The 13,120-nt window shown below is 39.2% G+C and overlaps 1 protein-coding gene across 1 annotated transcript in view; it reads right to left on the bottom strand.

Annotated features, from left to right (window-relative positions):
* Positions 1-13,120, bottom strand: part of STK32A (serine/threonine kinase 32A) — a 95,848-nt gene that overhangs the window by 19,573 nt on the left and 63,155 nt on the right. The window contains exon 6 of the mRNA XM_047864374.1: positions 3,822-3,919. Within this exon, the coding sequence (XP_047720330.1) occupies positions 3,822-3,919 (98 nt within the window). The remainder of the gene's footprint in view (positions 1-3,821; positions 3,920-13,120) is intronic.

The raw sequence follows: 13,120 nt of genomic DNA, 5'->3' as shown, positions 1-13,120 counted from the left end.
ATGTATATTTATCAAGTGCCTGGCCCTTCAAGATACTTAATAAGTGATTGTGGGCCTATGAAACAAATTGGAAGAAATAGAAGTTTATTTTTTTCCTGTTATGAATCAGTATTTAAAGGTAATGTAATGGGGAGGGGGTGCCTAGGTGACTCAGTCAGTTGAGCATCCGACCCTTGATTTCGGCTTAGGTCATGATCCCAGGGTTGTAGGAGCGAGCCCCACATTGGGCTCCGCACAGAGCCATGGAGCCTGCTTAAGAAAGATTCTGTCTCTCTTTCCCCCTGTCTGCCCCTCCCCTTGCTCGTGTGCTCTTTCTTTCTCTCAAAAAAAAAAAAAGTAACATAATTATAGATGGCTAACAGACACATGAAAAGATACTCCATATCACTCATGATCAGGGAAACACAAATCAAAACTGCAATGAGATATACCTTCACACCAGTTAAAATGGCTAAAATTAACAATACAGGAAACAACAGGTGTTGGCAAGGATGCAGAGAAAGGGGAACCCTCTTACACTTTTGCTGGGAGTGGAAACTGGGGCAGCCACTCTGGAAAACAGTATGGAGGTTCCTCAAAAAGTTAAAAATAGAACTACCCTATGACTCAGCAATAGCACTATTAGGTATTTACCCCAAAGATACAAAAATACTAATTGGGAGGGATACATGCACCCACATATTTACAGCAGCATTATCAACAATAGCCAAAGTATGGAAACAGCCCAAATGTCCACAGACTGATGAATGGCTAAAGAAGTAGTATACACACACACACACACACACACACACACACACACACACAGGAATATTACTCAGCCATCAAAAAGAATGAAATCATGCCATTTGCAAAGATTTGGATGGAGCCAGAGAGTATCATGCTAAGTGAAATAAGTCAGAGAAAGACAAATACCATATGATTTCATTCATGTGGAATTTAAGAAACAAAACAAATGAAGATAATGGGTAAAAAAAGAATGGCAACCCCAGCAACAAACTCTCAACTACAGAGAACAAATTGGTGGTTACTGGAGGACAGGTGGGTGGGGAGATGGGTTAAATACGTGACGGATATTAAGGAGTGCACTCGTGATGAGCACTGGGTGTTGTATACAAGTGGTGATTCACTAAATTCTATACCCGAAGCTAATATTATGCTGTATGTTAACTAACTGGAATTTAAATAAAAACTTGGCAGAAAAAAAAAGGTAATGTAATTCAGTGTTTGAGCTTTGAAGGCAAAAAGGAATTGAGTGCTAAATTAAGGCACTCGATTGGAGTTTCAGTTCCTTCGTCTGTAAGATGAAGCTCCTTTATCTGTAAAATAAACCTCCACGTGAGATTGTTGGAAAAACTGAATCACATAACATGGGTAAAATTCTCCACAAAGCAGCTAACACATATCACACACAATGCAGGAGAGAGATTTTCATCACTCTTGAACATGGGGTAACAAGGGTGGATACCAATGTCAATAGTGAACACCAAGGTGAGTCATGGATAGAGGTGATGTGAAGAAAGGCTTAACTCTGCACATGGTATATCAACGTCAAGTTACTTGGGGAACCACAGACTGCTAGGAGTTGACCTCTAAAAAGGAGACTGGCCAGACTTTATTTCTTTTATCCAAGGTCTAAGCATACACAGTTGTATGTATTTTCTTCCCACAAGGCTGAATAAAGGGACTATAGGTAATTCATTTGTCTTGGTAACAATATAGTGGAAATAACCCATGGAACTCAATCTCAGAAAAGAAATGCTAGGTACCTGGTCACCATACTCAATGCTTATTGGCTGTTTGCTAGCCAAGGGCAATGTGGGTCACTACGTGTGACTCATTCCATGTACACCATTAAGAGCTGGGACACGTTCGGCACACTTCGGCTTCCAGGATTCTATGCATGCGCACATACATCGTTTCTTGTTTCTAATTTTCTTCATTTCTGCTTCTAAACTTACTGTTTCTCAGACAGCTAGAAACATAACATGATTTGATAAATGAATACATTAACTGATGAACGCCACAGGCAACTAACTGGTTTAAGTGGGCTTTTTTTCCATTTACTTTAGAAGGCCATGTGACTGAAGCTAGTATTAAAAAACATCCTCATGGTCTGTCCACTTATTAAAAATAGTCAATCACCATCTTTGCCTAAAAAATAACTTATTTTTCTAGTTCAAAAATTTAAAATCCATGTTCACTCATCAGCTACCAGAATTGTATATTTATTCATTTTCCAAATATTTATTGAATGCTCATGATGTTCCAGCACCTCTGTTGGGCACTGGGGATTCAATGAAGAATAAGACACATTATTTCTACATTGGTGAAGCCTATAGTCTATTTACAAAACCTGTAAATATTTATATTGACTGAACACCCCTAAATCAATGGAACATATACTATAAAGTAATACAGTATGCAATGACAGGATATATGAAATAATTCTTTGGCAGCATATAAAAGCAAGAATATGAAGAATGCATAAGGTGGCAATGGTAAAACATTACATGGGAGAAAATGAGGTGTGATTATAGTCATATTTCAGGAGTACAAAAGCAATAGAGTTAGTTGCACCTAAGGATGTACAATTAGTGTAAAACTGTGTGTGTACCCATCAGAACCTAACAAGGATAACACAAAGGCAGAAAAGGCAGACCAAGCAGGTTAATAGTTAAGAGACCCACCCATTCACCAAGACTGCAATGAAGTTCAGAAACCACGGAGATGTCAAGCATATCTTTGAGGCATGTATCTTTCTGTAAGTGAGAATTTGTAAATGTAGACAAATCATTGTTTAGCACCCTTCCTCTGTGGCTTAGTTGTGTTGATAGTTGCAATTAAATGTGATTAGCATTTTGAAACAAAATTACCTGTAGCCTACATGGCGATTCTTTCTGAGAATGTGGCAAGATTGATATGTAGTGGCTTATTCCCCCATTCATTCAATACACACTTGTTATGTATCTATCTAAAGTTAAATACTGGGAATAATACTAAACTGTATAAGGTACATGTTTCATCTTTCATGAATTTGTAATCTAGTAATATAGAAGAGATAAAAACATAAAAATAGATAGGCCTTGAAAAACTCACCAGAGCAATACTTGACAGAGTGGATTTAAATTCAACAATCTAATAGTAACTTTCCTTCAACTTTCCAAAACAAAAGAAAGGAAGAAAGAAAGAAAAGAAAAGAAAAGAAGAGAAAAGAAAAGAAAAGTGAATCTGACAGTGTTAATACAGCACATCACAGGGAAGTACCACAGAGGTAACATGATATGGGAGGGAGGTAAAAAATATTCTCTTGGCAAAATTCTCTCTAGGCATTTTCTTAGTTTAAGGAAAGTCTTCTTTAAAAGGAAACTACTCTCATTTTCCACTGAACTCAGAACCCAGGGGCCTGATGACAGAGAGGAACCAACAAGACAGGGCATGAATTGTGTTGTGTTAATAATTCACACTTGCCTTAGGGAAGCATGTCTATGTTAGAGTCCTGTACTGTCACACCAAATGATTTTCTTTAAACAAACAAATATATTTACACAAGCTATTTAGTGAGGTGCACTGATTTTCCCTCTCTGGCAGTTTATAATATCCATATTATTTCATTTTATCTGCGTTTAATACTAACTCACATGCTTGGCTCCATACGTGGGAGAGTGAATGTGCAGAAGTCCCAAGCATCACATGGCATAATGCTTTCAGCCTGCAAACAAACTGCTTGAGTTTAGCAAAAAAAAAAAAAAAAATCCATTCTTCCATTCTAAAAAGGAAACTTGACGGAAGAGGAACCAAAGAAAACTGCGATTCTCCCATACCCGGCCTCTGAGGAGCTCATATGCCGTCACTCCCAGGGACCACCAGTCAACAGCAAAGGCATAGCCCGTTTCTCTTCTGGAGTTGAACATCTCAGGTGCTGAAAACACAGAGAAGTCAGGTCAGTTTTATTCCCTGATCCATTAACGGATCCCTTTTCCCAACATGTTCCTCCTAAGGCACATTACCAGGGTAAATAAAGGAATAAACACTGTTTGGATGTTTATCATCCACTGCTAGATTGCTCACAGCAGGCAAAAATGTCTAATTTCCTAGTCTCAGTAGACTAATTCATCAACCCACATACGGGCAAGCACAGACCTTGATGGGCAAATTCTGCTCTTGTTTATATCATATACCTATTAAAAATTGGATCCCATAAGGCCTCAAATGTTCAGATGATGCTAAAATTCAAATGGCCAAGAAGATGGTATTTGTTGTCTTGATTTGGAAGGTTGGTACTAAAGGACCTTTATTTGTATTACTTCTGCAAACGCACTTAGAATTTGGTGCACCATACGTCGGATTACCTCTGCATCTTAGAGTCGTTACAAGACACAAGGACGGCATTTACAGCCTGCTATTACAGGTGATGAGGGAGCGGGAGAGAGGGGGCTGACATTCTGGATGATGTAAGGTTTTTCATTAGGTGTGAAACTCACACTTAGTAACATGGTTGTTTGAAAGGACTCTTTCAACAACAAAGCAAAGCTACAGTCAATTTTGGCCCCCATTGGTGACCCCCTAGTTATGCATTCTCCCATCCAAGTACTAACCAGGCCAGACCCTGCCTAGCTTCCGAGATCAGACGAGATCGGGCGCATTCAGGGTGGTATGGCCGTAGACTAGTTAGTTATGCATTCTCTAAGCGCTTTGACACACTGTGGACCTTCTCCATACTCTTCCAGGAACACACCTAACTCGTGAGGGATGAGGCACAAAGCAAGAGTGGCTTGCTCACCGTTACATTTCTAGTGTCATATTGAACGTGGCATGCAGAGTCACTCAACAAAACGTGTTGAAAAAATAATGACGAGTCAAGTAAACAAGCAATGGTGGCAATTATTAGCTCTGGAGCCATGCTGTCTGGGTTCAAAACCTGCCTTTACCACTTGTTCTGACCTTGAACGAGTCAGCTGCCTGAACTTGAGAAATCCTCATCAGCAAGGTCAGAATAATAAGCAGGAGATCTTTCTAGAGGTGAGAGATTAAATGAGATGCCAAAATCTCAGTTCAGTGCCTGGCACCTAGAAAGTGCTCCAAACATCAGTGCCCGTTCTGGAGACGCAAACGTTCGTAGGAATGGGCATTTTACTTGTCAAAAGCTATACACAGCTGACCCGAGCCTCTGGTAGTAAGGTGTTGCCTCTGGACAAAGGAAACCGGTGTGACATGGGGCCTGCACAGGGGCTGACCTACCCAGGTACTCAAGTCCCAAGCCAAATCCTGTGGACAGAATGTTGACGTCACAAGGCCCAGGACTGACCCTAATGGGAAGAGCCTGTGGTAGCAGAACTAGGCAGACCTCATTCCCTCGTACATTCATCTCCCACGCGTGAATGCATCCTTCCTGCAAGTCCTAGGTCTCCATGCAGTTCAGGAGACAATGACCCTGACCCCACAGTCTGCCCCCCGCCCCGACCCCGCCCCCGGATGGAATGGGCTTTATTTTCCCTTTCCCTTATCAGTACCTCATAGTTGTCATGTCAGATACTCCCCTGGGTGACAAGCCACAGGCATCTCTGAGAAGTAGCAGAGAACTCTGAGGGATAAATAGGCCATTGTGCTAAGAGAATACCTAACATCTGGGTGTCTTCAACTTGGGAGTGTTACAAACAACGCTGCCATGAACATCCCTATACGTGTAAGACTCCTTAAAGTCCACACATCTGTAGGGTACATTCCTGCAGGGGGAGATGCTGGGGGATAGGACGCGCATCTTCACATATTTAACCCGGTGGTAGTACCAATTAACACCATGACCAGCAGTGTATGAGAGGGTTTTTGTTTTGTTTTGTTTTGTTTTGTTTTTTTTCTCAGCGTCCTTACCCATACTTGGTGTTAGCTGACTTTTTGAATTCTGCTAGTCTACTAAGTGCGTACTGATCTTTCATTGTGGTTTAAATTGGCAACGTCCTGACTACTAACAAGCCTGAACACATTTTAATGTGTCTATTTGCTATCTGGATTTCCATTATTTGGTTTTCAGGTTTTAGAACACCTAGATATTAGATTCTCGGTCAAGAAATAAAGAAGAAGCAAGGGCCCAAAACCTAATCCATAAATGTAATGCAATAGAAATAATGAGTGAAACTTACAAAAGATAGTCTAAATTTCATCTACCAAAAAAATCTGTGAATAATAAAGGTTTTCTGAAAACAAAGATATAGACCTGCATCTCATGTATTCAATATTATTATAAAGCTACAATTAAGATTTGAAAACCACATAATGTAGACACTAGTATATAAGGATATTTAGTTCATGATGAACATACTATAAATCAATATGAAAGGGTCTTATTTGATATGTTGTCTCAAAACAATTATTTAATGTAATGATCTAACAAAAACCAAAGTCAGATCCTTATGACACATCTTTAGTCAGGATTATATGTAACTGGAATAAGGAAAAATATAACTGAATAAGTGAAAATATATAAATATATATAAATATATATTTATATATATTTATATATATATAAATATATAAATATAAAGTGAATATAAGTGAATAAGTGAAAATATAACAATAATAAAAATATTAGGTAATCATATCCAAAATCTGGAGGTAAGAAGGTCCCACTAAGAATAGCATCAAAGGTAAAAACTATAAAAAAGACCAATGGTATGATGATATTAGAAAATAGTTCTTTATATGAAAAATGTCATAATAATAATAGTAAATGGAAAATTAGGATATCATATTTATAACACATGGGATACCCTGTAATATTCTGAATATATAAGGGGCTAGAATTGTTATATAATTAATAACATATTATTTTATATAATTAATAAGAAATATCAGGATAGGATAAACATATTAACACCCTAATAGAAAATGAGCAAAGAGCATGCACAGACAATTTATAGAATAAGTCAGAGAAGTGTAGTATCAGTATCATAATGAGGGATCATTTTAAATCATCTTTTCAGGAAGATTAAAGATATTCATTGTTCAGCCCTGCTGAAAATGCAGGGAAGTGAATATCCTCAGACACTTCCAGAATGAATGAACAGAAATCAGTGTAAGTTTTCAGGAGGAAACACATTAACACATAAATAAATATCCAGTGACCAGGAATTCTTTGAGTGGTAATTTATCATAAAGATAAACAAACTACAGGACCTATTTCTGCTAATAGGAGTTTTATTACAAATTTACTTGTATTTTTTAAATTTAAATTTTAGTTAGCATACAGTGCAATATTGGTTTTAGGTTTACATTCAACACCAAGTGCTTATCACAACAAGTGTCTTCATTAATGCCCATCCACCATCTAGCCCCTCCCTCACCCGCCTCCCTCCATTAATCCTCAGTTTGTTCTGTATCTTTAAGAGTCACTTCTGGTTTGTTTCCCTCTCTCTCCTCCTGCCTCCATTCCCGTATGTTCATCTGTTTTGTTTCTTAAATTCCACATATGAGTGAAAGAATATGTATTTGTCTTTTTCTGACTGACTCATTTCACTTAGCATAATACCCTCTAGCTACATCCATGTCATTGCAAATTGCAAGATTTCATTCTTTTTGATGGCTAAGTAATATTCCACTGTATATGTATACCACATCTTCTTTATCCATCTATCAGTCGATGGACATCTGGGCTCTGTCAAATAGTTTGGGCTCTCTCCATAGCTTGGCTATTATTGATAATGACAATGTACCCTTTTGAATCTGTAGTTTTGTATCCTTTGTGTAAATACCTAATAGTGCAATTGCTGAATCATAGGGTAGTTCTATTTTTAACTTTTTTGAGGAACCTCCATAATGTTTTCCAGAGTGGCTGCACCAGTTTGCATTCCCACCAACAGTACAAGAGGGTTCCCCTTTCTCTACATCCTTGCCAACACCTATTGTCTCCTGTGTTGTTAATTTTAGCCATTCTGACAGGTGTGAGGTGGTATCTCATTGTGGTTTTAATTTGTATTTCCTTGATAATGATTGGTGTTGAGCATTTTTTCATGTGTCTGTTAGCCATCTGGATGCCTTCTTTGGAAAAGTGTCTATTCATGTCTTCTGCCCATTTCTTACCTGGGTTGTTTGTGTTTTGGGTGTTGAGTTTGAGAAATTCTTTATAGATTTTGGATACTAACCCTTTATCAGATGAATTAAACTGGACCACTTTCTTACACCATACACCAAATCATGAAAATAAATTCAAGTGGATGAAAGACCTACATGTGAGACAGGAAACCACCAAAATCCTAGAGAAGAACACAGACAGCAACCTCTTTGACCTCGGCTGGAGCAACTTACTAGGCATGTTATTGAAGGCAAGGGAAACAAAAGCAAACATGAACTATTGTGACTTTATCAAGATAAAAAGCTTCTGCACAGTGAAGGAACAAATCAACAAAACTATGGAATGAGAGAAGATATTTACAAACGACATATCTGATAAAGGGTCAGTATTCATATTTCAAAACAAAAAACAACCCAACATTCAATAACGAGGAATTGGTTAAATATGATGCAGCCCTCTAATTCTGAAGCACATGATCATTAAAAATGATAGTTATATATACACGGGCATGGGAGAATAAGCAGTATCATTCGTGAAGACCAGGTTCTGGAGTTGGAGAGAAACAAGTTGCATTTCTGGCTGAGGCAGGTTTATAGAATGGAGGCAGAGAGGTTGCACAGCATAGTAGAGTTGAGACTCTGAGCCTTACAGTTGTATCCCTAACTCCACCTTGAGAAAGTGCTTAATTTCTCAGCTTGCATGTTTCAAGTGGAAACAACCGGAGTATTGACCTCATGGAAGTTTTAGTTTAAACAATGTAATACACGCACTTGGAACAGTGCTTGGTACACAGGAAGACCTCAGTTAATGTCAGATATTGTATCTTAATCATCCTCACCATCATTATCACCATCAGTGCCATGGCTCAAGATTTGTTAGACGTGGGTTTAGCTTCATTAACTTTGTTACTTCCTGTGTGATACATTCTTGTCACTTTCTCACCTGGCCTGATTTTTTTTTTTTAATCTGTGGAATCAGAATAATGGTAAGCCTATTTCATAGGGTTGCTTTGAGAATGTAATGGTACAATAAATGTTAAAACCTTAGCAAGTGCTTGGGCCATGATAAATGCTCATTTTGTCTATTGCTATCACATTATAAAGTGAAAATTTAGGGTACAAAATTCAGTATGATCCAACTTTTAATAAAGAAAAACGTGTGTGTGTGTGTGTGTGTGTGTACACACAGATAAAAAGGTCTGGAAGGAAAGCATAAATATCTACAAGTAGATGGATTAATTTAACTGCCTTTTGCTTATCAGCATTTTACACATTTGCCATAGTGAATTTGCTTTGTTTTTAACTGGAAAGAGAAGAATGTTTTAATTGGTTAAGCTGTAAGTGATCTGGGTTATATTCACACAGAGGTAGGAGTGAGGGTGAGTAAGGAGGGAAGGGAACAAGAAGCTAAAATATTCTGAAGGGAAGGTGGTTCAGAACTGTCCGACTGTTCATCCTCGCCTTACCAGAGCCAGGAAACTGCTGTATACAGTAATGTGCCCAGCATCTCTTCTTAGTAGATGTCATATATTCCTATGATCATCAGTATTTCATCCTAGTTTTCTTTCTTTCTCCTTAGAATATTTTTTCTTTCTATAACTGCAAATTAGTACTATAAACGGGTACAATGCACTATAAAATGAGTACTCGTGTCTGTTACATAGATATTACCAAATTATTTGGAACATAGTTTTCAAAAAGAAAAAGCAGACTTCTACCTATGACACCTCTTAGAAGGACGCTTACCCCAAAATCAAAGGAAGGGCAGCCTTTGGATAAAGAGCTAAGGGATGACAGATCCTCATTTTTTTTAAATGTTTTATTCTTTTTTTTATTGTTTATTTTATTTTTGAGAGAGAGAGAGACAAAGCATGAACGGGGGAGGGCAGAGAGAGGGGGAGACACAGAATCTGAAGCAGGCTTCAGGCTCTGAGCTGTCAGCACAGAACCCGACTCAGGGTTCAAACTCAAGAACCCTGAGATCAGGGATATCTGACTCCAGCTGAAGTTGGACACTTAACCGACTGAGCCACCCAAGCATCCCTAAATGTTTTATTTATTCTTGAGACAGAGAGAGATAGAGCATGAGCAGGGAAGAGGCAGAGCAAGAGAGGGGCACAGAATCCCAAGCAGGCTCCAGGCTCTGAGCTGTCAGCACAGAGTCCGCTGTGGGGCTCAAATTCACAAGGTGTGAGATCATGACCTGAGCTGAAGTCAGACGCTTAACTGACTGAGCCACCCAGGCGCCCCAACAGATTCTCATTTTTAATGATACAGGAAACACTTCTACGAGTCTGGCTTCCCTAAATTGACTTACAACCTTTTAAGGACCACACTTTCTAAAAATAATTTCTCCCTTTATCTCTCTCTCTCAGGGAGAAGCTCGACTTTCTAAAGTCAGACAGAGCTTACTTTAAGTGTAGGCTTTTTTTTTTTTTAATGATTAGCCATGTGATATTGGGAAAATTACTTAGCTTCTTATTTCCTCATTGTAAAATGGTGATAATTATAGTCTGCCTCATAGAGTCATCAAGAAAAAATAAATGAGTAAATGAATGTTAAACGTTTAACACATTGTCTGGCCCATAGAAAGCTTTCAATAAATATTAGTAATTGTTAATTATAAGGGTGAAGGTGGAGAGGCGTAGAGAACCTTGAATGCATTCCAATTTCCTAGCTCTGGGTTGTAAAAGGACTCGAAATGCCAAATTTGAGGAGATTTAAATTATACGGATATTGTATTTAAAATCACTGGGAAGAGAAATGAAGGGTAGCCTCCCTTTACTCCTCTCACCATGGAAACCAGGCCTAGAAAACCCAGATGCACATTCTGATTTGGCTCCAAGAAAATAGCCCTTAATATGAAAACCCAGGAAACCTGCAGAATAAATTCATCAGACCAGCAGGCTCAGATATTCCCTTTTATCATCTGAGTACTGTGGGTTTTAAGCAGAAAATAGGCTGAATTATATGTGTCCATTATTTTAGAAGTGACAAAGGAGATTTATTCCCCCCACTGGTAATAGGAAGCCAGGACATTTCTAGTTGTTCAAATATCATCTAAAAGAAGGCTCATTTTTTCCCATAGAGGATTTCTTTCTCTTGGAAAGTGAGGTGGCCCTGCATGTGGGGGTTTTCTTTTCCTCTCTCTAGTTACATGAGGAAGAGAATGAGATATTAAAAGAAGTGGCTTTGCTCTTACCCTTGATTTCAAGTTCAGATTTTTTGCTCATAAATTACTCTGACCATATCTAGTCAGTACAGTTCGTTCTACCTCCTAATGCCACTGGTTTAACCAGGGTCATCATCTGTTCTAAGCATCTCAACTAATTAGGGTAGAAGCATAGTGTTTATCCTTTTATCAGTTGCCAAGAACTATGCAGTGTCTATCTTCCCATTTTTGTTGGGTAGGGGGCTCCCTCAAAGATAGTGCAGTCTGTGGCTTAAAACATTTAAATTCTGTTTGCTTATTAAAACATCTACTTCAGATACTTTAAAATGCAGTCCTACGAATTTAAAGACTAATGTCGTATCTGATCCAGAGCCTCCCCATGTCATGCAGCTGGATTCAGCCATCCTGATGTGGAGACAGCCAATCTGTCTCTCATATCCCTTCTCCCTTTTCCCAGAAAGTCCCATTTATTTTAGGACATGGAAGAAGGATACTGGAGGCACAGCAATCCTAACACAAATGCTGTGTCCCTGCCCCAGGGTGATCTCTCTTTAGTTGCTTCTAGTAGCCGACCTGGCTCACGATCCGTGACAGAGCTTCTCAAGTCTGGCTACACGGCAGCATTACCTGAAGAGCTTTTAAATGACCCTACCCTTGGGTGTCACCTCCAAGATTCTGGTATAATTGAGCACTACTAGAACTGGTGGTGTTTCTAGTAAGCCACGCTGACCGGAACCTCCCTCCCTCCAGTCTACTGGATCCCATCCTGTGGCTAATCCATATCCCTCACCCCAACACACACTCACACACTGCTACCTATCTGTCTCCTAATGTTATGGTCCCCAGGAAGACTGAACTCCAAACTTATCAACCCTCCAGGGATAGCTCAGGCTCCATTAGTACCAGGAGCAGTCAGCAAGTGCAGTGATGAACCAGACATTGACTAAGACTGGAAAACCAGGTCACTATTCTCACAGCTGCACAGAGACGTTACAGACAATTCTCTTGAGGTCTGACTCACCTGTCTTGGGAATAGTGGGAAGAAGGGAAAAGCCCCTCTTGCTGAACACTTTTGGGGAAAGGGCCATAGTTCTGTCTTTACATCTCTGGGGGTGGAGGGGAGAGACAAGGCTAATTCAGCCAGATTGGTGTCTACACACAGATGCCATCTCCAACAACAGCACTTACAATGTGCAGTAATTTGTGAGTGTTAACATAATTAAATGTGAGACCTTGTTGACAATTTCGGCACCTAACCTTAGCCTTTTAGTCTCCCTCTGGGTATATTTTGAATCTTCAGGAAAAATCCAGTTCTCCATCTTTCAAAAGGAGAACTCATGGGTTTGTCGTGGTGTTAAAACTAAAAGCAAAATAGCAAGCGGGAGGCACTGTGTGAACTTTACAGCCCTATGTATGTAATGTAGGGATATGCAAATGACGGGTAGAGTAATACTTACGTCGCTTATTACCATCTGATTTGTTACTGCATTTAACTTCTATTTGATTCTATTTGTTGAAACTCTTCTCACTAGAAAGTAAGCTCTATGAGCTGGAGATCTTGTGTGTTTTGCTCACTGCAGAGTCACCTGTACCCGATACCCTGCTAAGCACATAGAGGCAATTAGTAGACATTTATTCAATCCACTACTATTCTTTGTTAGGAAGTGGGTAGAAGCTGTCCTACATAACTCATAAAACGGTCTTTCGAAGTGTCATCACTGGCCCTCCCGAATCAAGATCAGATTGGGTGCTTGCTAAATGGAAAATCCTGAGGCTCATCTCCGACCCGGGAAATCAGAAGCTTCTCCGGTAAAGTCAGAGGGGTACTTGGCATTTCTAGCTGCAAATGCCTACGGATTATTGGACCCGGGCTAAATGTCTACC

The sequence above is a fragment of the Prionailurus viverrinus genome, chromosome A1, assembly GCF_022837055.1.
Source record: "Prionailurus viverrinus isolate Anna chromosome A1, UM_Priviv_1.0, whole genome shotgun sequence".
In the NCBI taxonomy this organism is placed as follows: domain Eukaryota; kingdom Metazoa; phylum Chordata; class Mammalia; order Carnivora; family Felidae; genus Prionailurus; species Prionailurus viverrinus.
The sequence above is the reverse complement of the archived record's forward strand: the minus strand, read 5'-3'. Positions and strand labels throughout refer to the sequence as shown.